The 23,099-nt window shown below is 38.4% G+C and overlaps 2 protein-coding genes across 29 annotated transcripts in view; both read right to left on the minus strand.

Annotated features, from left to right (window-relative positions):
* LOC6504358 overlaps positions 1 to 23,099 on the minus strand; it is a 159,454-nt gene that overhangs the window by 82,171 nt on the left and 54,184 nt on the right. For 25 of the 26 annotated variants that reach the window (XM_044717760.1, XM_014903941.3, XM_014903934.3 and 22 more), the window contains 2 exons: positions 20,522 to 20,614; positions 18,381 to 18,473 (listed from right to left, as the gene is read on the minus strand). In XM_044717760.1, coding sequence (XP_044573695.1) covers positions 18,381 to 18,473; positions 20,522 to 20,614 — 186 coding nt within the window. The remainder of the gene's footprint in view (positions 1 to 18,380; positions 18,474 to 20,521; positions 20,615 to 23,099) is intronic. The other variant, XM_014903940.3, reaches the window with a different exon arrangement.
* Positions 245 to 4,177, minus strand: LOC116656357. 3 transcript variants are annotated; one of them, XR_006507882.1, is made up of 4 exons: positions 2,898 to 4,177; positions 1,809 to 2,796; positions 1,617 to 1,740; positions 245 to 1,560 (listed from the first exon to the last, which is right to left on the minus strand). XR_006507882.1 is itself a non-coding variant. In XM_044717765.1 (3 exons), exons 1-3 carry the CDS (start codon positions 4,009 to 4,011, stop codon positions 1,734 to 1,736), a joined length of 2,109 nt encoding a protein of 702 aa, XP_044573700.1. In that variant the 5' UTR covers positions 4,012 to 4,177; the 3' UTR covers positions 245 to 1,733. The 3 variants fall into 3 exon arrangements, 2 of the variants coding, with proteins under 2 accessions (XP_044573700.1, XP_044573699.1); XM_044717765.1 differs by having other exon boundaries at positions 245 to 1,740; XM_044717764.1 differs by having other exon boundaries at positions 1,617 to 2,796.

The raw sequence follows: 23,099 nt of genomic DNA on the forward strand, positions 1-23,099 counted from the left end.
CGCAATTGGACCGGCCGATAAGGAATCAGCCGAACCACCATACCACCGGTTCTTGAGGAAAACCACCCCAGGACTTCAAGCACATCAACTCCCCAGCCTGATCACAGCAAGCGTCTGGCTAACCCGAGCAGTCCCTTGCAGAATCCAGGTAAATTTAGTCAGACTATTTACGGTCTTTGACTACGACTCCGGGACCTTCCGTTACTCCCGTGAGTTCAAGTTTGACGTAGTTGCCGCATAACGCTCTACGGACGAACAGACACATTCGGAGCAGAGGTATTCAAGTTAGCTTACAGCAAAAGTCAGTAAAGGACACATTCGGAGCGGAGGTATTCAATATAGGTACAGTAATTCCTTTAATGGATGAAATAAGCCAGGCACAAACTTAACACGCAATGCAAACAGCTCAAACGTTACAAAATAATGCTCACTTACAAAATGTTCCCTAATGTTCCCTACAAAATAATGACAAAAATAGTTCTCTTGTATTGCTGGCTTTCATTTTTTGATGGGTTAATTCGAGTAGTAGCCATTAAATACTTCTTCTGATGCCAACATCATCCCTTGCGAAAAATCGTGAAAAAAATATGGGAGACTGAAGCATGCCTTTTTGGAAGAAACAGTCGTGTGAGTACCAGTAAGAGGTGCAAAATCCACCCAAACGAAAGAATCTCTAAACATTAAAGAGGGTCCTTATGCTAGTCTTTATGAAGGAAGAAAATGTTCCTGTAATGAGCTTGATTTTGAAAGAGTCATTAAAAAATATTCTGGACCCGACAACTTCATTCGGGGAGTGAACATCAAAATGTCATCCAGAATATTCAAGAGGTCATTGACTCGGCTAGCTGCACTGTTTTCAAAAGAAAATAACAAGCGCCTATTGAACGGCACCATTAAACCGAACATTCAGATGAGCCGCCAATATCCAATACCCATATTTCTTGTCTAATGTTGCTGGTTCTACGAAGACTTCCTCCCACAGCTGCTCCAAAATTGTTGACTTTACCATCAAAGTGGTGATAAAAGGAAGCTTGGCTACCAACAACCGCTTAAAATCTGTACAACAACAGATGACCATCCTTAATCAGCACTGAGAAAAATATCCCGGCGCTCCGTTGGAGCAAGCATTTATGATCGCACAAATGAATCTTTTTGCAAATGAAGAAGATGCAGAGTGAGATAAGCATATTCGCCCTGATGTTCGCCATAAAACAGTTAGTTACATTTAAATGCTTCTCAAACAGCTATCATTCAAACAGCAACCCGAGCAAATCTTGCCCACTGACGTCCTTCAGCTTAACAAAATAATATCAGTACAAGGCAGTACAATATACTCACGTCATCTTTCGGATAACAATACCACTGTTGCCATTAAAGTCATTAGACGTCTTTAGCATCGTTCCCATTTTAATATGGGATTAAAACATTCGTCATTGTATAATCTCCAATCAACCCTAATAGCCGTCAAGGCCCATGAAGATATTTTTATTGGGTTTGGATAAGGACGAATTTGATCTTTTTTCGTTTCTAATTTTTGCACTATGACAACTGAAATACGAACTTCGTTCAGTAGAATTTTAATTAGGTTCGTCCAAATATATATGATACTAGCTTACCCGGCAGACTTCGCACTGCCAGCTGTTGTTTTTTTTGTTGCGTTCAGAATCTTCTTTTGTGAAAACGTTTGTACCCAAATGTACCGACCAATTTGGTAGAGCGTTATTTCATCGTTTTTATTCACTGGAGGAGCATTCACATTAGTATTTTCCACTCTAAACACAGCCATATCACTGCCTTTATGGACATACTTGCAAATGTATTTGATGCTCTTCACAGAACTGCAGAACTCAACATTAATATGAGCATTATATGTCTTGCTCAGCAGAGGCGAATATGGCACCACCCAACGATTGTCAATATCAATGTCTGTGTTGATGATATTTTTAATAAATGATTGTCCGCCATTTTCAGGATTTCTTCGACGATATATTGGGTATCCGTCGACATTTGTGACCGTATCATTGGTAAAATCTTTAGGGAAATTTTTAGTACATTTTCCATCAGCCATGCAAGGCGATGAACTATTAAGAGTACCACATGGACCATGAATCATGTTTGTTGTAACAATATCAAACAGCAGTTGGTCAGTGGATGGATCTGGAATTTCCGCAGAAATGATGCTATCGATTTCTTCAGGACGGATTTTGTCGATGAACCAAACCAAAATGTGTGCATGAGGTAATCCTCGCTTTTGCCACTCAACCGAATACATCCAGCAACGTGTGGGACCAAATACATGTGATTTAGTAATGAAACTTATTAAAGACTTCAACTTTTGTTTGAACACACGTGCTGTAATGTCATGGCGATGTATTGCATTTTGGCCAGGCAGTAGCAAAGATGTAATCTCTGGCCATTTTGGATTACATGTGAACGTGATAAATAAACATGGTCGTCCATATTCGCGCACGAAAGTCAGAGCATCCTGTATATATTCTTGCATATGACGTGGACTGCCTACGTGCAATGATGGTAAAATGACATGGTTACCAATTTCGGCGACGTCGGCGTTGTTGTTGATAGCGTCTCGCAAATGAATGTACTCTTCCGCGCGCAGCTTTTGTTGATTATATCGTAAGTATCGTAGTCGTTCGCTCTCAATCTTCGCGTACATGTCGACCATGAATTGTTGACAAAGCTCACGACATCGTAAAATGACGTTGTCCAGGCCACGTCTAATCATTAATTGGTACGCATAATAATCCTTTGAGCTAACGTTCTTGTTTGTTTCAGCTCCTGTAAAATTTGTTCATAAAAAATAATTTAAATTTATTACGTTCAATAATTTAATTGTTTTGTTAAATGATTAATGATCAAATTAATAATCAATGAAGTACCTGATACGGTATCTCGTTGTTTCATGTTTATGCAATATCCGTCTTGTCCCTTCCAGAATATTAGCGGATATTGGAGAGCGTCATATGAACGATGTGTGTCAGAAATGAACTGAAGATTATTATTTCTTCTACGAATCACAATTTCTCGTGCAGCTGTAGAATCGCCAACCATGATTCCAGCAACATCATCAACAACGGGTGCATTGAATCTACGAATATGCTCTCCAGCTGGTGTTTTATCAGGATTAATGACGATAGCGTGATTATCGCTTTGTAATTGGTGCATATGTGATTTGAATATTTTCAACAACAACAACAACCTGGCATAAAGTGAATCAAGGTTATTATAATTACAACGTGCATTCACGCGATTGGCAAGTGCGCTTCCGGAATCCTCGCCGCCCATAAAGTAAATTTGTAAGAATTTATGTGGTTCGTTTGGCATTGGCAGCAGTGAGCCCATTTTATGATAAACTTGGCCTCTGATTTTGAATGTAGAATTGAATTGTTGACCATTTGCATTAGTATTTCGAACTATTTCTGTTGCTCCGAACGATGTCATTTGAAAGCATGAATTGAATCTTAGAATTGACTTCAGGAACACGTTAGAATCTGGATCCGTGCCGTTAAGTAAGCCGTTCAATGGTTCAGGTGGTGTTTCAATTTCAGGTAGTTGCACTTTTCCTGACGCGCAACACATCCCAGCTGGCTCATTTTTGAATTTCAGAGCATGACAACGCGGACATTCCTTGTCCATAGCACCAATTACCACTTTTGAATGAGCATAATATTCAATATCGGGCTCATACTGGAATGCTAGACGCAGGAATGAATCAGATATAAATGCTCGATGTACCTGTTGTCGTTGTTGGTTATTTGTTCTTCGTCTATTGACTGTGAAACGGCGTGATTGTCGTTGTTCTAATCTTCTGACTTCATTGCGTTCATCTCGTGTATCTTCTGGCTCTTCTTGATGCAATCGCGTCATTCTGACACGTGCATCAGTATTTTGTAGCTGGATTTGTTCTTCTGTTCTTTCGGATCTGCTATTTTGCAACCTTCGAGCTCTGCTTGTACTGCGGCTCAGATCAACCCCTTTGCGTTTTCTTGGCATTGCTTGTTTTTGTAATTAATCAAAGTGAGAAAATTTCCCGCTCATAAAGTGTCACTATCACAATACACTTGTGGCTGGCTGAAGACAAATGAATTTGAAAAATAATTTCCACAATACACGTGATTGATATGATGGTTTTAAATTAAAATTTTTCCAATATTTTTCACAATTTTTCAAAGAACACAATATCGGTTTGTCACATAAAATTAACTGAGCAGAGAACAATGAGAAGTTGTCAAACAATGAATCACGTACCGGCGCCTACTATTATTGTAGTTTATTTAGAAAACGTTTGTATGGGAAATAGAAAAATGCGGTTTGAGGATTTTCCCGGCAATTATTCGGGATGAAAAATAGATGTTGGCCGATTCTCATAGATACCGGATAAGCACAAAAAATTTCATCAAAATCGGTCAAGCCGTTTCGGAGGAGTACGGTAACGAAAACTGTGACACGAGAATTTTATATATTAGATTTGTGATATATACCAATATAAGGTGACACTTAATTGCACGGGAATATGAACTTCGGCCTAGCCCGAATTTAGCTCTCCTTTCTTTTTAGACCTTAGCAGAGGGCATTGCAATTTTCGCAGTGAGGGAGACATTTCCGACACTATAAGGTATATATATTCTGTTTTAGTATGGTCTACATTTTTATACCCTTGCAGAGGGTATTATAATTTTGGTCAAAAGGGTGCAACGCCGTTAAGGAGACATCTCCGACCCTATAAAGTATATATATTCTTCATCAGGATCACCTCCTGAGTCGATATAAGCATGTCCGTCTGTCTGTCGGTTTCTATGCAAACTAGTCTGATTTGCCTAATTTCATAAGGATCGGCCAACTATATGCTACCCGCTATATATCTAATAATATAAGATGCGTGGCGCCACCTAGCGGACTGCGACTCAACTGCAAGGGTATATAAACTTCGGCTCCGTCCGAAGTTAGCTTTCCTTTCTTGTTTATTAACATATTATTTTGATCAGACTCTCTTCCTTCACTTCAAAGCGAACGGTCGTGATTATTTTTTGCGCTTGCGATAAATTCTATTCTTGTCAAACGCTGATTTGAAACCTTAATTTAAACACTTGTATACTTGTATAATAATTTAAAAATTATTGAAACAATTTAAAAAATTATAAATTCATTTTTGCTAATTTGCTAATTAATATTTTAAAATGGAATACAATGTTGTCTGCTCATTAAAATCGTGCAATAAGCTGATATCTGCGTCCCAGGATTTGAAACATTAATTTAAACACTTGGTTTTTATACCCAAGTGGGGTTTTGGGGTTTTTTAAGTTAGAAAGATGGAATTTGGTACAGATTCTATTTTGGGAAAAATAATCTGATTTGTCGAATTTCATAAGGATCGGCCGACTATGTCCTATAGCTGCCATATAACTGATTGATCGGAAATGCTATAACTTCGTTGTTTTTCAAGTTAGAAGGATGGGAGTTTTAATGGGGGTTCCGCTATATATCTAATAACATAAGATGCGTGGCGCCACCTAGCAGACTGCGACTCAACTGCAAGGGTATATAAACTTCGGCTCCGTCCGAAGTTAGCTTTCCTTTCTTGTTAACACTAATATTGTGTCTTAATATTAAAGTTATACCCGTATCGCTACGCGCTCGTGCAGTGCCATATTTGGGTGAGCATTTAATAAAATTAAAAAGTCGCAATCCAAATATAGCTCTTCTTCATTCTCTGCCTTTTGAATTTTTGCAGTTAATTCTGCTCTTATCTTTTTGCGCGCATTTCTTTACAGTTGCGCTCTCCCATAGCTCTCCTTTACTAACTCCCTCCTCTACCTACCTTTTATTAACCTTGGTACAGTGGTTGAAGGCTTATTTGTTTAAAATAAAAAAAAAAATAATAGAATATTTAAAAATTATAAATTAATTTTTGCTAATTTGCTAATTAATATTTTCAAATGGAATACAATGTTGTCTGCTCTTTAAAATCGTGCAATAAGCCGATATCTGCGTCCCAGGCCAGCATCTATTGTTGGCTATGCGAAAGTGTCTCACATGCCAAATGTGCTGGCCTTACTGCATCTGTCTCGGATGCCATATCCCGCCGTGTTGGCCTCCATTATTGCTGCAGTGGGTGCCGAGCTGTCCAAGATGAAATGAGATCATTCATGCGACAGACCAAGAGTGGGTTTAAAGATTTGATCGTTGGTTTCCGAAAAATCAACGATCAACTCAGTGCACTGGATGTTCAATTCAATAGCCTTAAGCTGTTGAATGAATCTCCTAAGCGGAAAAAATCTGCTACTAGGGAAGTTGCAGCTCCAGTAATCGCGGAACAGCTGGATCCTCCCGCAATAATGCAGCCGCTCATTTCCCTTGCTACTCCAAGAGCAGGGACGGTAAATGAAAAGTCAGCACCCGAATTTACCGTAGCAGAGCATAACTTGTCTGCTTTGTCCTCCATGGCATCACTCCAAGTGATTCCCAGGAATACCCTAGAATTAACCCCCATAGCTTCCACTAGAAATGGTAACCCGCCGCCCGGACCCCCGGAACGGACTGATGCCGCGGTATTACCAACCGTGTACCACGTGTACCATAACCATTACAGGTAATCCCACCTGTTAGACAAATATTTGTCTCACGGCTAGCCACTGATACCTCGGAGATTGATATCTCGGCTTATATAAAAGCCAAAACCAAGGCCGTTATTAGAGTGGAAGACATTAGAAAATTTAAATACTCCTACTCGAGGCGCATGTCATCCTTCATGATACGAGTGCCAGTGCCGATGTTTGTGACGCTATGTTCGCCTGGCTTCTGGCCAGGGGACATATTTGTACAAGAGGATCAGCCGAGTAAGGTAAAGAAAAAAAATTCGAAGCCTGCTGGAGTCAAGCTCCCAACATCTGTCCAATCCGACTCTTCAAAAAACTAACATCTTCTATCAATCTTACCTATCAGAATTGTCGGGGTCTACGTAGCAAGCTCCCTAGACTCTATTCTGATAGTCTTTCCTTTGCGTCCAATATTATAGTCTTTACTGAAACCTGGTTAAAGCCGGAGATCTTCTGTTCCGAAGTACACCACTTTTAGACGTGACCGACCTCTGCGAAGAGGAGGAGGAGTCCTAATTTCTATTGACTCCAATTTCGTTTCTGAAGGGGTAAAGTTACCAGAGTTTTGTGATTTCGAATTCATTTGCGTTAAAGTCATATTGTCTGCTCAATCTTTGTTTATTACATGTTCTTACATCCCACCATCTTCCGAGCCGCCTACATACTGGTATCACTTGTCGGCTATACAGTCAGTTTCCAATCTTATGTCAGATTTTGACCTTCTGGTAGTTCTTGGCGACTTTAATTTACCAGAACTCAATTGGTCAATTACTGAAAATGTAACTTTCTTATCACTTTCCACCCATCATGATTTCACGGCGGGCATCTTTGACTTGTCCCTAGGCCAGATCAACCATGTTAGAAATTCGTTAGGTCGGCTTCTTGACTTATGTTTTGTATCTGATCCAGATAGTACCACACTTTCCAAAGCTTTGCCCCTCTCAACCCCTGAAGATCCATACCATCCTACGCTTGAAGTTTCAATTGAAACCAATTCTGGTGTCAATCAGAAGCCTTCCCGCGTAGCAAAGAAGATTCGTTGTTTTCGTAAGGCTGATGTTCGTAAACTTAATTTGTTAATCGATACTTTTGACTGGTACGATATTCTGGCATGCACTGATATAAATATCATCCTAGATAAATTTTATTTGACATTAAATACATTCTTTGACTTAAGTGATTTGACTTAAGATACTTAAAAGCTCGGCTAAACTTCACCGTGCATAACGCCGAATGTTATAAAAATTATATTCGCCGCTGTCGGATTCAGTTCACTCAGGATCCAAAGCAGCTTTATAACTTTGAAAACACGAAGCGTAAACATGTATCTTTTCCTTCCCTACTTACGTATACAAATTTATCAGCGACTTCAGATCAGGCCATTGCTGATTTATTCGCAAAATTTTTCCAAACAACGTATTCACCTCCTAAAACTTCAGATCAGCCATACGCTTACAACATTCAACCAACTAATCGTATATTTGTTCCATATATTATTGGATCTTCAAAAGGTAAAGCCAGTTTATTAGCCAGGCCCCGACGGAGTACCAGGCTGTGTGCAAAAATACTGTGCTAGGGCTCTGTGCAAACCTCTTCAAAAACTTTTCAACTTATCTTTGGAATCTTCGATTTTCCCCTTTAAATGGAAGGAATCTTTCATAATTCCTCTGCACAAAAAGGGGAAAAAATCCGATGCTGCCAACTACAGAGGCATCTCAAAATTGTCATCGATTCCAAAGTTATTCGAAAAATTAATAACTTCTCATTTGCAACACCTATGCTCATCAATAATTTCTCCATGTCAGCATAGTTTCATTAAGCGTCGCTCAACCACCACTAATTTATTGGAGTTGACATCCTTTGTTTTAGATGGCTTCCAAAAGGGACTTCAAACTGATGTTATTTACACAGACTTTAGTAAAGCATTTGATTCAGTTAATCACTCACTCTTTCTGAGTAAACTAAATCTTTTGGAATTCTCCACCGAGCTCATTACGTGGATCTCCAGCTATTTAAATGGAAGAACACAGAGAGTCTTATTTAAAAATCAATACTCCCGCTTAGTCCGTGCCACATCTGGAGTCCCTCAAGGAAGCCATCTTGGCCCATTACTATTCACTCTTTTTATAAATGACTTGCCCCCATCCTTATTGAACGCGCTGGTACTAATGTACGCAGACGATGTTAAGCTTTGTCTGCAATATAACTTCCCGTCTGCCCAAAACAGACTCCAGTCCGATCTTGATAATTTTCAAAAATGGTGTTTAGCTAATGACTTAATACTTAATGGATCAAAATGCAAACTTATGTCTTTTTATCGTACTAGCCCTCACCAGGCTTCGTGCTATCTCTCTGGGATTGCCTTAGAAAAATTAACTCAGGTTAATGATCTTGGTGTCCTTTTAGACAGAAAACTTAAATTTTCCGACCATATTTCTTCAATGGTTAATAAGGCTAAAGGTGTTCTCGGTTTTATTAAAAGATGGGCTAAAGAATTTAACGACCCTTATATTACTCAAAGCTTATTTATATCCTTGGTCCGTCCGATACTGTAGTACGGTTCACGTTTCTGGGGTCCCCAATAAGGTGTTCATCAAGACCGCATAGAATCCGTACAAAAGAACTTCTTATTATTTGCTCTTAGAGGACTTAACTGGGACGCAAATCTTCACCTACCTTCGTAATATAGTCGTAATAGTAGACTCCTTCTAATAAACTTACCCTCCTTAACAAATCGTAGAACAATGCTGGGTGTCGTTTTCTTACACAACCTTATTAATGGTGATGTAGATAGCCAGCACTTACTAACACGCTTACAGTTTAACGTTCCGAATATAAGGACCAGAAACTTTAGTCCTATATTCTTAAGCCATTATAGACCGACATATGCACAGCATGATCCCCTTAGGATTTTATGTTCGAACTATAATGGTCTGTATCATATTATTTCTCTTTCATCCCTGTTAAATATGAAAACTTCCATTTTAAATAACCTTCAAGAGCATACTAATTCTTCCTCGTTTTCTTTATAATACTTATATTTAAACTTATATTTACTAACTCGAATTTATTCCCGCGATTCGAGCCGTACGTTATGCGGCATTCGCCCCTCGGTCGGTTGGGCGGGAGGTGGGCTGTACGTATGCAGTGGGAACCGCGCAAAAAAAAAATATAAAAAAAAAATTACATAAAACTAAAAACGCAAGGGCGATTGTTGAAGCAAAAATAAAAATTTAAAACTGTCAGATTTTAAATCCAAATTTACATAGGATTTTTAAAAGCTTTAAGCATTACAAGAAATTAAAAATTTTAATTTTATCAAATTTCATCTTGACAACCTCATTCTAGACAACAATTTTTCCATCCAAAAATGTTGGAAGGGACAGCAGTCACTTCAATGGTTATTCTGTGTGTTGTCCTCCCTATCACAGAGCACCGACACTTCCCGTTATAGTCCACCGCGTTCAGAAAACACCCAGCCAAAACGCTTATTCTGGGCATTGGGGAGCCAGTGACATAACTGAACTTGGCCAGCCAACAACAGGTCAAAGAACACGCTGGCTCCAATCCGCAGGTCCACTCGCTGACTTTTCTGGAAGTTGGGGTCAGCTAGATCCATATTGCCGAAGCATCTATGTGAAGGCTAGGCTGATAGTCCGTAATGTGTGAGGCAACAACATCCTCAAATTCCACAGAATACGTGATAAGGCGGGACTTCATGCACACATTAACAGATGCTCCATCCGTTTCAAACTCAGTGCCGCCAAAAACAGCCACCGTTGTAAAACATTTGGAAAACTTCAGCAAAACAAAGCTGAAGAGTCTAGAAAAAGGAGTCTACTATTACGACTATATTACGGCTCACTAGCAGCGACGAGTTTAGGTACACTTGTGAACCGGAATCCAATAAAACTCGGTAAGGGAGGAAGGCTCCAGATCGACCACGAACGAGATACATACCTGGGTCACAATAGTGTTGATTGAGCGGAATGGGTTCGCCACAGAAATTTCTCCGATGGGACGTGAGACTCGTGCGGGTGAAACCTGCCCACGAGGGTGCAACAGAAAATGATGTCGGTGATTTCAAGACGAGCAGCGGGAAGATGAGCATTCGGAGCGAAATGGCCATCTTCTAGGCAAACAAAACAGCGAGCCAGACGTCGCGCTTCGTCGTACCGTTCCTCAATTGGCAAGACACTGAACTTTAGACAAGAAGGTCGTGCACCGAAACACCTCACAGGGCGCAGAGAGCAGGACTGGCGTTAATAGCCATGCACGAAGGTCGGTTATTGGACGATCTACCAACTTCCAGAACCAACTTCTGGAGGACAATTTGAATAGGCAAGCATCCTTGGATCTCGGCAGATGATCCGGATTTCATGAGAACCCGCATATGCCTATGGAACCGATCCGGTAGCTCCCGCAAAGTAGCAACAGACGCTAGCTCGACCACACGAAGCTGTATGATTTCATTAATGTGAGGCGGAAATATTAAACAGCGATTACCTAAACGATTGCGCAATAGGTTAAGGGCCACATTGTAGTTCCCGTCAGTAATTTCCAGAGCTTTTACCGTCTCCAAGGCTGACTCCCGCAGGCATGAAATGAGCCACCGGAGCTTTTCGTTAGGTGAGGATGCCTGTCAATCGTGGTCTTAAAAAGTGCGCAGAAATCCGGCCCCTCGGCAAGGCCGTCGCTGAATGTTGGCATCGGCAACGGTGGCAAGGAGGGTGCTGACTTGTACGGCATTGGCGATACACTGGCACCATCAAGAAGTGTGGAGTGGGCAGCGATTCTCACGGAGCGATTGGAAACCTCCACCTGAATGTCTACCTGCACATCAGTCTGCGAGAATCTCCAATACAGATCACTCCCAAACTCGCTGAAATTACCTCCAACACTTCTTGAAGTCACTAACTTCACTAGCTCCAGCGCGATAATGATGCAATCCTTATTCCGCGCCGCAGCCTTCACCTGCAGGTCACCTCTGCTCTTCTTCGCAGCATTCTTTCCCGGGTTGCGGCAGCAGTTCCAATAGTCTCAGCTCCAGACTCCATTATGCAATTAAAATGCAACTTTGGAACAACAACAACAACGGCGTTTTCTTGGCACTTTTAAGGCTGATCACAATAACCAACCAACAGGAAAAACACGTCGGGGTCACCAAATATTATGCTGTTAATGGTTTTTTAATTACAGCCGAATAAATAGACACGTCTCAGTTTATATTTTGAATATTTTATTTGGGTTCAATTTAACCCTAATATATGCCGCCTAATCAATGCTGAATCACAACAAACATACTTTTTGGAATTGCGGAATTAATTCAAGCGCTTTAAGAATTCTTTCCAAAATTGCTTCGATGAAAACTGAACAGTAGATGAATCACTTCTCTGAAAATGTACCCGCAAAAAATTCACCCGACCTTGGTATTCTAACGGCTAGGCTAGGCATATAACTAATTTTGGTATTTATATACCCGGTACTCTTAGAGTAGAAGGGTATATTGTATTCGTGTTAATTTATGTAATAAGGAAAAGGAATAATCTGCGAAAGATATTTATGTTAATTATCGATATAGCCATATCCGTCTATAGGTATGAACGTGTGGACATTGGAGACTATAAGAAATAGACCTATAATGTATTCAACAAAGTTTCCTATGAATGAATCGTAGGTCCAGATTGTTTCTAAAAATGTATATTTTTGCCATGCCTTACCGCACCGATGGCAACAGCAGCCAAACTGTTTTAATAGCTAATTTATATCTAGAAAGCAAATTGATTTTGAGAGAAGTTATAGACATGTATATTCTGGTTTCTATATTGGCTTGCAGAAATGAAAGGAATTCCATTTTAAATGAAATGACTTCTACCGTCGAGTTTCCGGTGAAATGGAAATGAAAACCATCTAGCAAGCACTTCCAGCAACGCCGATAGCTTAACTATTACTCAGCCAGCTCCCAGCCTGAACCGAGCAACAAGGGTTGCCAGCTCCTAAGATACTACAAAGTTGCCAGTACCAACTTTTCTGGCCAATCTTCCATGATTTTGGCCAGGTTTATGCAACCTAATCACCAGAACCAGCGCTATCGAATCTTCAGTGGTATCATTTTCTCAAGCAAGCTCTGCCTTAAGAGTAGGACCAAGATGTACTCAAAGTGAAACTAACGAATGGCGCCAAGACGATAGAATGGGCAATTCTTGCAACACATGAACTCATTGGAAAACTCATTGGAAATAAACAAAATGTTAAACTTATCCAATTTAGGTATCAACGTGTTCGACCGTGTCATAACTAATATCCATTTTAGCCCACCATGGATAGTCCATCATTTAACCAGCAGACTGCCTAAGTCAACAGTACAAGCCTGGGAGCATTGATGTGAAACTCCAGTGACCAGTTTCGTAAACTTTGAAACCTTCCTCAATACTCACATCGTAGGCATAAACATCATTGAGAACCGGAAATCATCTTAACACACTCCAAGCTCAGCGTTCAACAAATCGAAAAAGTTGCATGCCAAAAGCATGCCTTATTTTCCTCAGTACCACTCTTCCTTTAAATTAAAAATTGGATACAGTAGTTACCTACCAAGAAGCAATGTCAACGTTAATACGTGTCAGCATCTTCTGGGATTAAAGAAGAAAGAAGCTTAAAATTAACCCATTGGTCACTTTTGGTAACCCAGGTCACTTTTGGTAACTATTACATGCTACTTTATGCGATAACTAATTTGGATGGTCTGGGGTAAAGGGTTTTCGATCTCGAGATAAAAAAAAGGTTTGAAGATTATTTCCAGCGTACCTACATCAAACAACCCAATATAAAATACCTGGTCGGGGTTAAGTTAGAAAAACAGGTCATCGGAAAGTCTCACCAAATCGCATTCAATAGGTTCTATCTTTTAGAACCCTGGCTAAATAATAACAACAAACTGAAAAAGGAAGATCCCTCCGACATCAAAGAATTGTTTGACCATAAGCAACTCAGAAACTCAACATAAGCCCAAGAGCCACTAAAGAACGCCCAAAAACCCGAGCATTCCAATCACGATAATCCCCAAGGACGAGACTTTGAAGCTACAGGCGTCGTCGACACGGGCGCCTTTTACTTAAAGATCTCCTTTTACTTAAAGGCTTGTATGTTTAGCAACCATTTAGCGATACATTTAGAAGCAGTGACAGGACTATCTACTCAACTTTTTCTGTGGGCTGTCTAACGCTTTATCGAACGATCGTAGAGGTTTGTGAAAGCGATGGAGGAAACAATTTCATCGGAGCAGTTCAAATCTTGCAAAAGGAGTTTTGAAATTCCATGGACACGGAAATCGCATTCACCCTTGCGGCAGGATCACCTTTTGAGTCAATAGATACATTCTTCTTTTCTTTCCATGCACTATAGAAAACGAAAAGGCTGAGGTAACGGATTGATCGGGAATGCCATAACTATGGTGTTTTTAAAGCTCGGGAAAATTTTGTATATCAACCTAATTTTATATCCGAGAGCTGCCATATTCCTGAACGATTTGCTGTCGTATAACGTCAAATCGTTCAGGACGGGAATGTGACGGGAATTCGGGAAAGGATTAATGGATGAAAGGAGGGCGAGAACAGAAGCATGAAGGATTAATGGCAGGAAGCGAGATTCACAAAGATTTACTTTAATGAAGGCCAGTGGATCGAAGCAGGAATTAGCCTTCTAGGGAAACTGGAAGTGTTGAGCGAAAGACTCCCCGTGGGTAAGTCTGACATTCAAGAGGGAAAGTTTTCTTGCAGGAATTAGGAGTATAGAAAGTTTCTTTTTAAATGACTTTTTATTCTGATTTCCTACTGGGTTATTATACCCTTGAAGAGCATTTTATAATTGTCGGCAAAAGTGTGCAACGCATTGAAGGAGACATCCCTTATAAAGTATATATATTCTCGATCAAAAAATTGTTTTTTAGGAAATTGATTCAATATTTAAATTTTCATAATAATTGAGACACTATATTTGATCCGATATAAATCTAATAATATAGTCTGCTATTTATAGACTCCGCCCGAAGATAGTTTTCCTTTCTTTTATACCCTGTAGAGGGTATAATAATGTTTGGTCAAAAGTGTTCATCAGTGAAAGGGACCAATCCGACCCTATAGGGGGTCGGCTACATCCTATAGCTGGCATATAACTGATCGATCAAGAATGCCATAACTTTGGTGTTAGCAGGTTAAAACTTTTTTAAAAATTTATTTTTCAAAAAAATTAATATTATAATAAAATTTTTACAAGGATCGACTCCCACCTAACTGCAAAGGTATATTAACTTCGGTTACTCCCGAAAGCTAACAACGCAAGATCGTTTATTGGAGCAATAATAAAATATCGAAAATTTTGGATTTAAAGTTTAAATTAATATTTGATTTAAAAATTTTTATAGACATTAAAAGAAGCTCGTTCTTGGTCGAAACGATTTCACTTTTGATAGAAATTATTCCATTCTCAGATAAAAATTTCCTCTCAGCATTAGATTCTTTAATAGTATCCTAAAATATAAATTTTAGGCCAGGATCATATGACTCTATCCCATAGGTGGCATATAACTAACTATTTGTAAATTCCAAAATTTTGGTGATTTTTAAGTTAGAAGGCGTGGTCAACTAATTCCATCTATACATTTTCACAAGGATCTGCTGACTTTATCTTTTAGCGGGCATATAACAATCAGAACTGAAGTGGTGCTTTTGAAGATAGAATTTATTTAAATAGATTATTTTGATAATACAATTTATACATAAGGATCGCCCATATGTATCCGATTTGGGATTTGAAAACGTCTCGTTCAGTCGATTAAAGTCATACATAAGTGTAGTAGCATAGCTTACGACACTAGGTAAGTCGTTAACAAAAAGGATCAACAGAAGAGGTCCTAAGTGACTGCCTTGCGGGACACAAGATATAACGTTCATAATTTGTGATGTGATGTTCTTAAATCAAATACGATGCGTACGATTTTTGCGATGCTTGACAAATCCATGGCGTATGGTGGAAATTATGCTTTTGCAATAATGTTGCAGTTGCAATGGTACCAGTTTCTCCAGCAGCTAGAGAATTGCAGATAACTTAGCTATTCCGGTGTAGTTTTTAATTAGTGATTTGCGGAAAGACATGATAGGTCCAAGGATAAATTGAATAGTAAAATAAGGGGACAGCATAGGATATCTGAGCAGTACCTAAGAATACAGCTGAAGACATCGTCAGGTCCAGCAATGAGATCTCACCAAAAATGAGATATCCACTGTTGAGAGAGCATTAGAAACATCAAGAAACATCAAATGGTGAAATATAGCCAAATAAAAATTGCCCATGTATTGAATTTTAAAGGGATATGTAGAATTGAGATCATATGAATCCGACAAATAGGTTTATTGAAAAAATTAAGTTAAAGGATAAGCAATACCTTGCTCACAACAATTGAAAATATTTTTTTGGAAGTTAAGTTAGAAAAAGAGAAAAAAGACAGAATAATCGATTCGCATTGACAAAAGAATAGAAGGTGCTCGAATCATTAGGAAAGCTTAGCTTAAATTTCGTGATATGAGGTTTATAAAGTTGATTGCATAGTTAATAAATTTGTAACGAATATTTATTAAACGTCAGGAAACAACTTTTTTAAAGGTTTGTAAATTACTACGATAAATAATCTGTATAACAACAATTGTAAACAATTTCAAAAGTTCAATTTTAATATTTATTTGGGGTTGATTTCGCTCGATGTAACAACTAACATCTAAAAAATCAGTAGAAGCATAATGAAAAATCTGCTTTTCTAAAAATCCGATTCGGCTGAATTTTATTTTGTTACCTAATCTGCGAAGGTACCAATAGAGTTTATGTACCAAGTATGATACCTCTATCTCATATAGCCATTGAGATCCATACGTTCAAAAATACACCAATCCAATATTGGAATCGGAATATAAATGTCTATAACTCATCAAAAATTCGTCCGAATTGGCTGAAATACATATAAGGCGGATACCAATTAGATATAGATATGTTATATGGGTATGGAAACTTTTTCAAAATACTTTGATTCGCTATTAATAGTTTTTACTAGCGGCCGAATAAATAAACGACTTGTTCAAAACCACTTGTTTCATTGTTTATAAGGAGTTCAATTTAACCCTTAAATATGCAGCCGCTCAAATTTATGCCGAATATACAAGAAAGCGAAGCTTAGCAAGAGAAGTTCAGAACAAAGAAAATGAGAACTTCATGTGCAAGAGGCGAGGCGGGGGCTAGACACACAAATATTATACAATATGAGATAGTGTGCAGCTGTTGTTCGAAAGCTCTCAAAAGCGCAGGCTCTACAAATACCAAAGAAACAAAAACAACAGGAGCTGCTTATAGAACCACCGATGCTGTTCCGTTTTAAAGTCTTTTTGATTATTCTAAACAGAATATTGTCTTTGGCTGCGTGGCCCAAAATTCTTTTTTTGTGACTTTTGCTGCAGGAATTAGTGGTGGCGTGGAAAAATTTTAAACAAACTTGACCTGCGCTTCATTTACTGGAGTCTCCGTGCAAAATTATATAGATTTACCCCATATAGTCTGTGAGATCCTCGCGTTCAACAATACTCGTTGACTCGTCTTTTGATAAAAATAAATATTCTTACTGGGGTCGTAGATGATTCTTAGTTCCTACATAACAGTAGGTATCAAAATATTCAAATAAATTCTTGCGAACTAGTAGAAATCCATTCCTGACTTTCTTTATGAACGTGCTCTTTTCCGATTCTCTTTCATGACATAAGAGATAAGACCATTACTAGTAGAGAAGTCCCACTGTATGAGAAACCAAACGAGTACAAAAGAGCCTAGCAAAGCAGAATCAAGCTTCAAATGGTAGCGTAAAGATTTCGTGTCTTCGAAGAAGAATATAACGGACGTTGTGAAGGGAGAAGGTCAGCGCCTAAGGTAGGTTGATGTACGCTGTAGAATAGTGGGCGGCCTGGCGATGCCGACGAGCAATGTAGCAGCAAAGTATACAGCACAAAACTTTGAAGTGCCGATAAATTAAGCCTCGGCACAATTGTAAGAAAAGTTATTAAAGTCAGCATAGAACTTGATTTATAAATAAATTTATATGTGGATTCACAACAAATTGAGGGTGAAGCTAAAATCGCGGAATTAAGTTAGATTGGACGGAAGTGGCATCACAAAAAATGCGGATAAACAGGAGCGAATGAAAAATACATCTAGAAGAGACAATAATTCGGTGATGGATTCATGTCATATAACATTTACAACTGAACTACTTTGCTGATTTTTAATATTGGGCCACATAACTGATTGATCGGTAATGCCATAACTGTGGGGTTTTTTAAGTTAGAAAATTTGGACTTTTTACAGTTTTTTTTTTGTGAATACTTATCCGATCTACTGAATTTCACAAGGATTGGTCGAGCATATCCTATAGCTGCCATATAACCGTATATGCCATATCAAAAATGACACAACCGTGGGAGATTGGAGTTTTTCAACATTTTTTTTTTTTAATTTATTTGTTAGTGGTATTCTCATAAGGACCAGCCAACTATTTGCGAAATCAAGGGTAGGGTAAGGTAGTTTTCTTTTTGTGTTATTACATTAATCTAATAACCTAAGGAAGTTTGTTGAAGCAAAATATAGCATGAGCAAGATGCTAAGATGCCCCAAATTTACGTTGGATTTTTTAAATATTTAAACATTAAAATAAACAATTTTTTTTTGACAAACCTCGTTCTTGGGCGAATGGATTTCACTTTTGACAGCAATTTTTTCATTTTCGAAAATTTCTTTAGCTTCAGCCTTCGATTCGTCCATAGGATCCTAAATAATGGAATTTAAAAAAAATATATTATAATATAATATAATATAATTTAATATAATTTTAAATTTCATATTTGAAATTGATTTAGAAATTAATAAAAGCGTTTTAAGAATTATTTCCAGGATTTCTTCAACGGAATCTGAATATAAAAAAATGTACCCTAGCACAGAAAATTTAAAAAAATGGTAAATAAAAAAATTTCGTCAAGCCTCGGATTCCCTCGTGATTTAACCAAAAAAAAAACCTTTGTGGTATAACTTGGAACAGATGCCACATTTTTCAAAACAAGAATGAAAAAATCTAACCTCGGGCGGAGCCTAAGTTGATATAGCCTTGCAGTTATCGTATATAGTTGGCCAATCCTTATGAGAATTTCACCATCAAATGAATTTGCTAATAAAAATGTGTAAAACAGACACAAACATCTTTAAAAATAAAAAGGTTGTGCCATTTCCGATCGTTCAGTTACATGGCATATAGGATATAGGATATATAGGATATAGTCTGCCGATCCTTATAAAATTTGGCAGATCGGATAACGTTGCCCAAAATTGAATCTGTTGAAAGTGCGAAAGTCCATCTAGCTTAAAAAACAAAAAAGTGATGCCAATTCCGATCATTCAGTTGTATGAAAGCTGTTCGTCCGTAGAGCATTGTGCGGCCACTACGTCGAATTCGAACTCGCGAATATAACGGTAGGCCCGGAGTCGTAGACAAAGAACGTATAGAAGTTGAACTAAATGTACCTGGATTCTGATCGGGTTGACCAGGCGCTTGTTGTGAGCTGGAGCTGTGCTGGAGTTGATGTGAGATACATGGGTGCTGGGTTGCTTCTCCTCAAGTACAGATGGTACTGGGTTTCGGCTGATTCCGTATCGGCTGATGTAGGTTGGGTAACGCGGGTTCTATTTGTGGTCCGTTTCACGGGAGCCACTCGAAGTATGTTTGAATGCAGAATATTGTCTTTGGCTGCAGGGCCCAACATGCTTTTTTTTTGACTGTTGCTACAGGTATATTCCATTAGTGGTGGCGTGGGCAAAATTATAAACAGTCTTGACCTGCGCCTTAAACGGACAGACGGAAATGGCTATATTGACTCTTCTGTTGATGAACATAAATATTCTCTATGGGGACGTAGATGATTTCACTTCCTACATAAGTTGTACTCTAAGAGTACAAGAAATCCATTCCTTTCTTTCTTTATTTACTTCCTACATAAGTTGTACTCTAAGAGTACAAGAAATCCATTCCTGACTTTCTTTATGAACGTGCTCTTTTCCGACTCTATTTCACGACATTACTAGTAGATAGGCCCCACTGTATAAGAAACCAAACGAGTACAAACGAGGCTAGCAAAGCAGAATCAAGCTTCAAAAGGTGGCGTGAAGACTTCGTGTTTTCGAAGAATGTTGTGATGTTGTGAAAAGGAGAATGTCAGCGTCTAAAGTAAGTAGATGTACGCTGTAGAATAGTAGGCGGACTGGCGGTGCCGACGAGCAATGTAGCAGCAAATTAAGTAAACAAAACTTTGAAGTGCCGATAAATTAAGCCTCGGCACAATTGTAAGAAAAGTTATTAAAGTCAGCATAGAACGGGATTTATAAATAAATTTATACAAATTGATGGTGAAGCTTAAATCGCGATATTAAGTTAAATTGGACTTTTTACAGTTTTTTTTTTTGTGAACACTTATCCGATCTACTGAATTTCACAAGGATTGGTCGAGCATATCCTATAGCTGCCATACAACAGAATATGCCATATCAAAAATGACACAACCGTGGGATTTTTAAAGATGCTTGGAGTTTTTCAACATTTTTTTTTTTAAATTTATTTGTTAGTGGTATTCTCATAAGGACCAGCCAACTATTTGCGAAATCAAGGGTAGGGTAAGGTAGTTTTCTTTTCGTGTTATTACATTAATCTAATAACCTAAGAAAGTTTGTTGAAGCAAAATATAGCATGAGCAAGATGCTAAGATGTCCCAAATTTACGTTGGATTTTTTAAATATTTAAACATTAAAATAAAAAATTTTTTTTGACAAACCTCGTTCTTGGGCGAATTGATTTCACTTTTGACAGCAATTTTTTCATTTTCGAAAATCAATTTCGCTTGAGCCATCGATTTTTCCATAGGATCCTAAATAATGGAATTTAAAAAAAATATAATATAATATAATTTAATATAATTTTAAATTTCATATTTAAAACTGATTTAGAAATGAATATAAGCGTTTTAAGAATTATTTCCAGGTTTGCTTCAACGGAATCTGAACATATAAAATGTACCCTAGCACAGTAAATTTAAAAGAATGGTAAATAAAAAAATTTCGTCAAGCCTCGGATTCCTTTGTGATTTATCCTAAACCAAAACCTTTGTGGTATAACTTGGAAAAGATGCCACATTTTTCAAAACAAGAATGAAAAGCTAACCTCGGGCGGAGCCTAAGTTGATATAGCCTTGCAGATATCGCATATAGTTGGCCGATCCTTATGAGAATTTCACCACCAAATGAATTTTCTAATGAAAATTTGTAAGGTTGTGCCATTTCCGATCGTTCAGTCACATGGCAGCTATAGGATATAGTCGGCAGATCCAAATAAAATATTTTAGATAAGATATAAAAAGAACTTAAAAAAAACAAATTTTTGGCATTCCCGATCAATCAGTTATATGGCAGCTATAACTGCTTGCAAAGATACCTCTAAAACTGAGAGACTAGATTGCGTAAAAACAGACAAACAGACAGACGGACTCAGGAGGAGATTCTGATCAAGAATATATGTATATACTTTTAGGGTCGGAGATGTCTCCCTCACTGCCTTGAACAATTATTATATCCTCTGCAAGGGTAATCAAATTACAAAAGTGTTTCTACATATGTGTACGTAACTGCTCAAAATTTGTAGCTCCACTTATAGGCCTATATCTTGAGCTAACGCATTTTGCAAAATATAAGCTGTCTATCACTCCGTGGGCAAGAGGCGAGGCAAGGGCTTCATAAGCGCATGCACTACAATTAACAGCAACGCGCATGCGAAATTGGGAGATGCAAATAAAACAGAAGCTGCTTATAAAACCGCAGATGTTTTTTCGTTACAAAGACTTTTTGATTATTCCAAACAGAATATTGTCTTTGGATGCGTGGCCCAACATGTTTTTTTTATGACTGTTGCTACAGGTATATTCCATTAGTGTTGGCTTGGGTAAAATATTAAACAAACTTAACCTGCGCTTTAAACGGACAGACGGAAATGACTATATTGACTCTTCTGTTGATGAAAATAAATATTCTCTATGGGGTCGTAGATGATTTCTACTTCCTACATAAAAGTAGGAATCCAAATATACTCTTGTACTCTAAGAGTACAGGTATAAAATTCTTACGAACTACAAGAAATCCATTCCTGACTTTCTTTATGAACGTACTCTTTTCCGACTGTATTTCACGACTTTACTAGTAGATAGGCCCCACTGTATAAGAAACCAAACAAACGAGCCTAGCAAAGCAGAATCAAGCTTCAAAAGGTGGCGTAAAGAGCAGCAAATTAAGTAAACAAAACTTTGAAGAGCCGATAAATTAAGCCTCGGCACAATTGTAAGAAAAGTTATTAAAGTCAGCATAGAACTTGATTTATAAATAAATTTATATGTGAATTCACAACAAATTGAGGGTGAAGCTAAAATCGCGGTATTAAGTTAGATTGGACGGAAGTGACATCACAAAAAATGCGGATAAACAGGAGCGAATGAAAAACACATCTAGAAGAGACGTTAGTTCGGTGATGGATTCATGTCATATAACATTTACAACGGAACTACTTTGCTGATTTTTAATATTGGGCCACATAACTGATTGATCGGTAATGCCATATGATCCCCAACCGATGAGACGAATGAGCAGGGGACTGTAGAGTTATATGTTCTTGTCAGTTTCGCTGTCTAATTGGTACTAAGAAAATTTACATTTGTGGAACTTAACGATAGGTGTGTGTGCATACATATTGCGGATTCTAAAGCTAGTAGGTATAGAAAATATAAAGATGACAATATAAGATAACTTATAAACTATGTATCGATAGTTCCTAAACATCCCGGGCCACCCTGAAACACGGTTTCTGAACTGGGTAATTTCGCAGTTTTTGTTATTGGCCGGGTCACTTCTCCTGCTGCCGTCTTGATCCTGACTGCTCGAACCATATTGCCCTTTCCTCGGAACGTGTCGATCACCTTCGCTAATTGCCCTAATGATGGTGGGGTGTTGGACTCCTTGACGAGCACAACGCTGCCGATCGAAATGTTAGGGGTTGTTGTGGTCCACTTAGGACGCTGCTGTAGACTTGTCAAATACTCCTGGTGCCATTGTTTCCAGAAGCCTTGGTACATGGATTGAATACTCTGCAAGTATCCCAGTCGGCCCACAGCAATGAGGCCAAGATCCGCCTCCGGTATTGTTGTGAATGGTCTTCCGATAACAAAATGGGCTGGTAATAGATAGCTGTCATCTGTATCTGAGGTGTAGCATAGGGGTCGTGAGTTCACGACAGCGCTAATTTGCGCAAGCAAGGTGCGCATTTGTTCATATGTCAGTGTGGTGTTTCCAATTACTCGTCGAAGATGCAGC

This window comes from Drosophila ananassae (assembly GCF_017639315.1).
Source record: "Drosophila ananassae strain 14024-0371.13 chromosome 4 unlocalized genomic scaffold, ASM1763931v2 tig00000061, whole genome shotgun sequence".
NCBI lineage: Eukaryota > Metazoa > Arthropoda > Insecta > Diptera > Drosophilidae > Drosophila > Drosophila ananassae.

Bases quoted from the DNA above. Each gene is read 5' to 3' on its own strand.
- LOC116656357 (XM_044717764.1), bottom strand. From the start codon at position 4,011: ATGCCAAGAAAACGCAAAGGGGTTGATCTGAGCCGCAGTACAAGCAGA. The intron at 2,797-2,897 runs GTACTTCATTGA...CAAATTTTACAG, and splicing joins ACAACGAGATACCGTATCAG to GAGCTGAAACAAACAAGAAC. The intron at 1,561-1,616 runs GTAAGCTAGTAT...TACTGAACGAAG, and splicing joins GGCAGTGCGAAGTCTGCCGG to TTCGTATTTCAGTTGTCATA.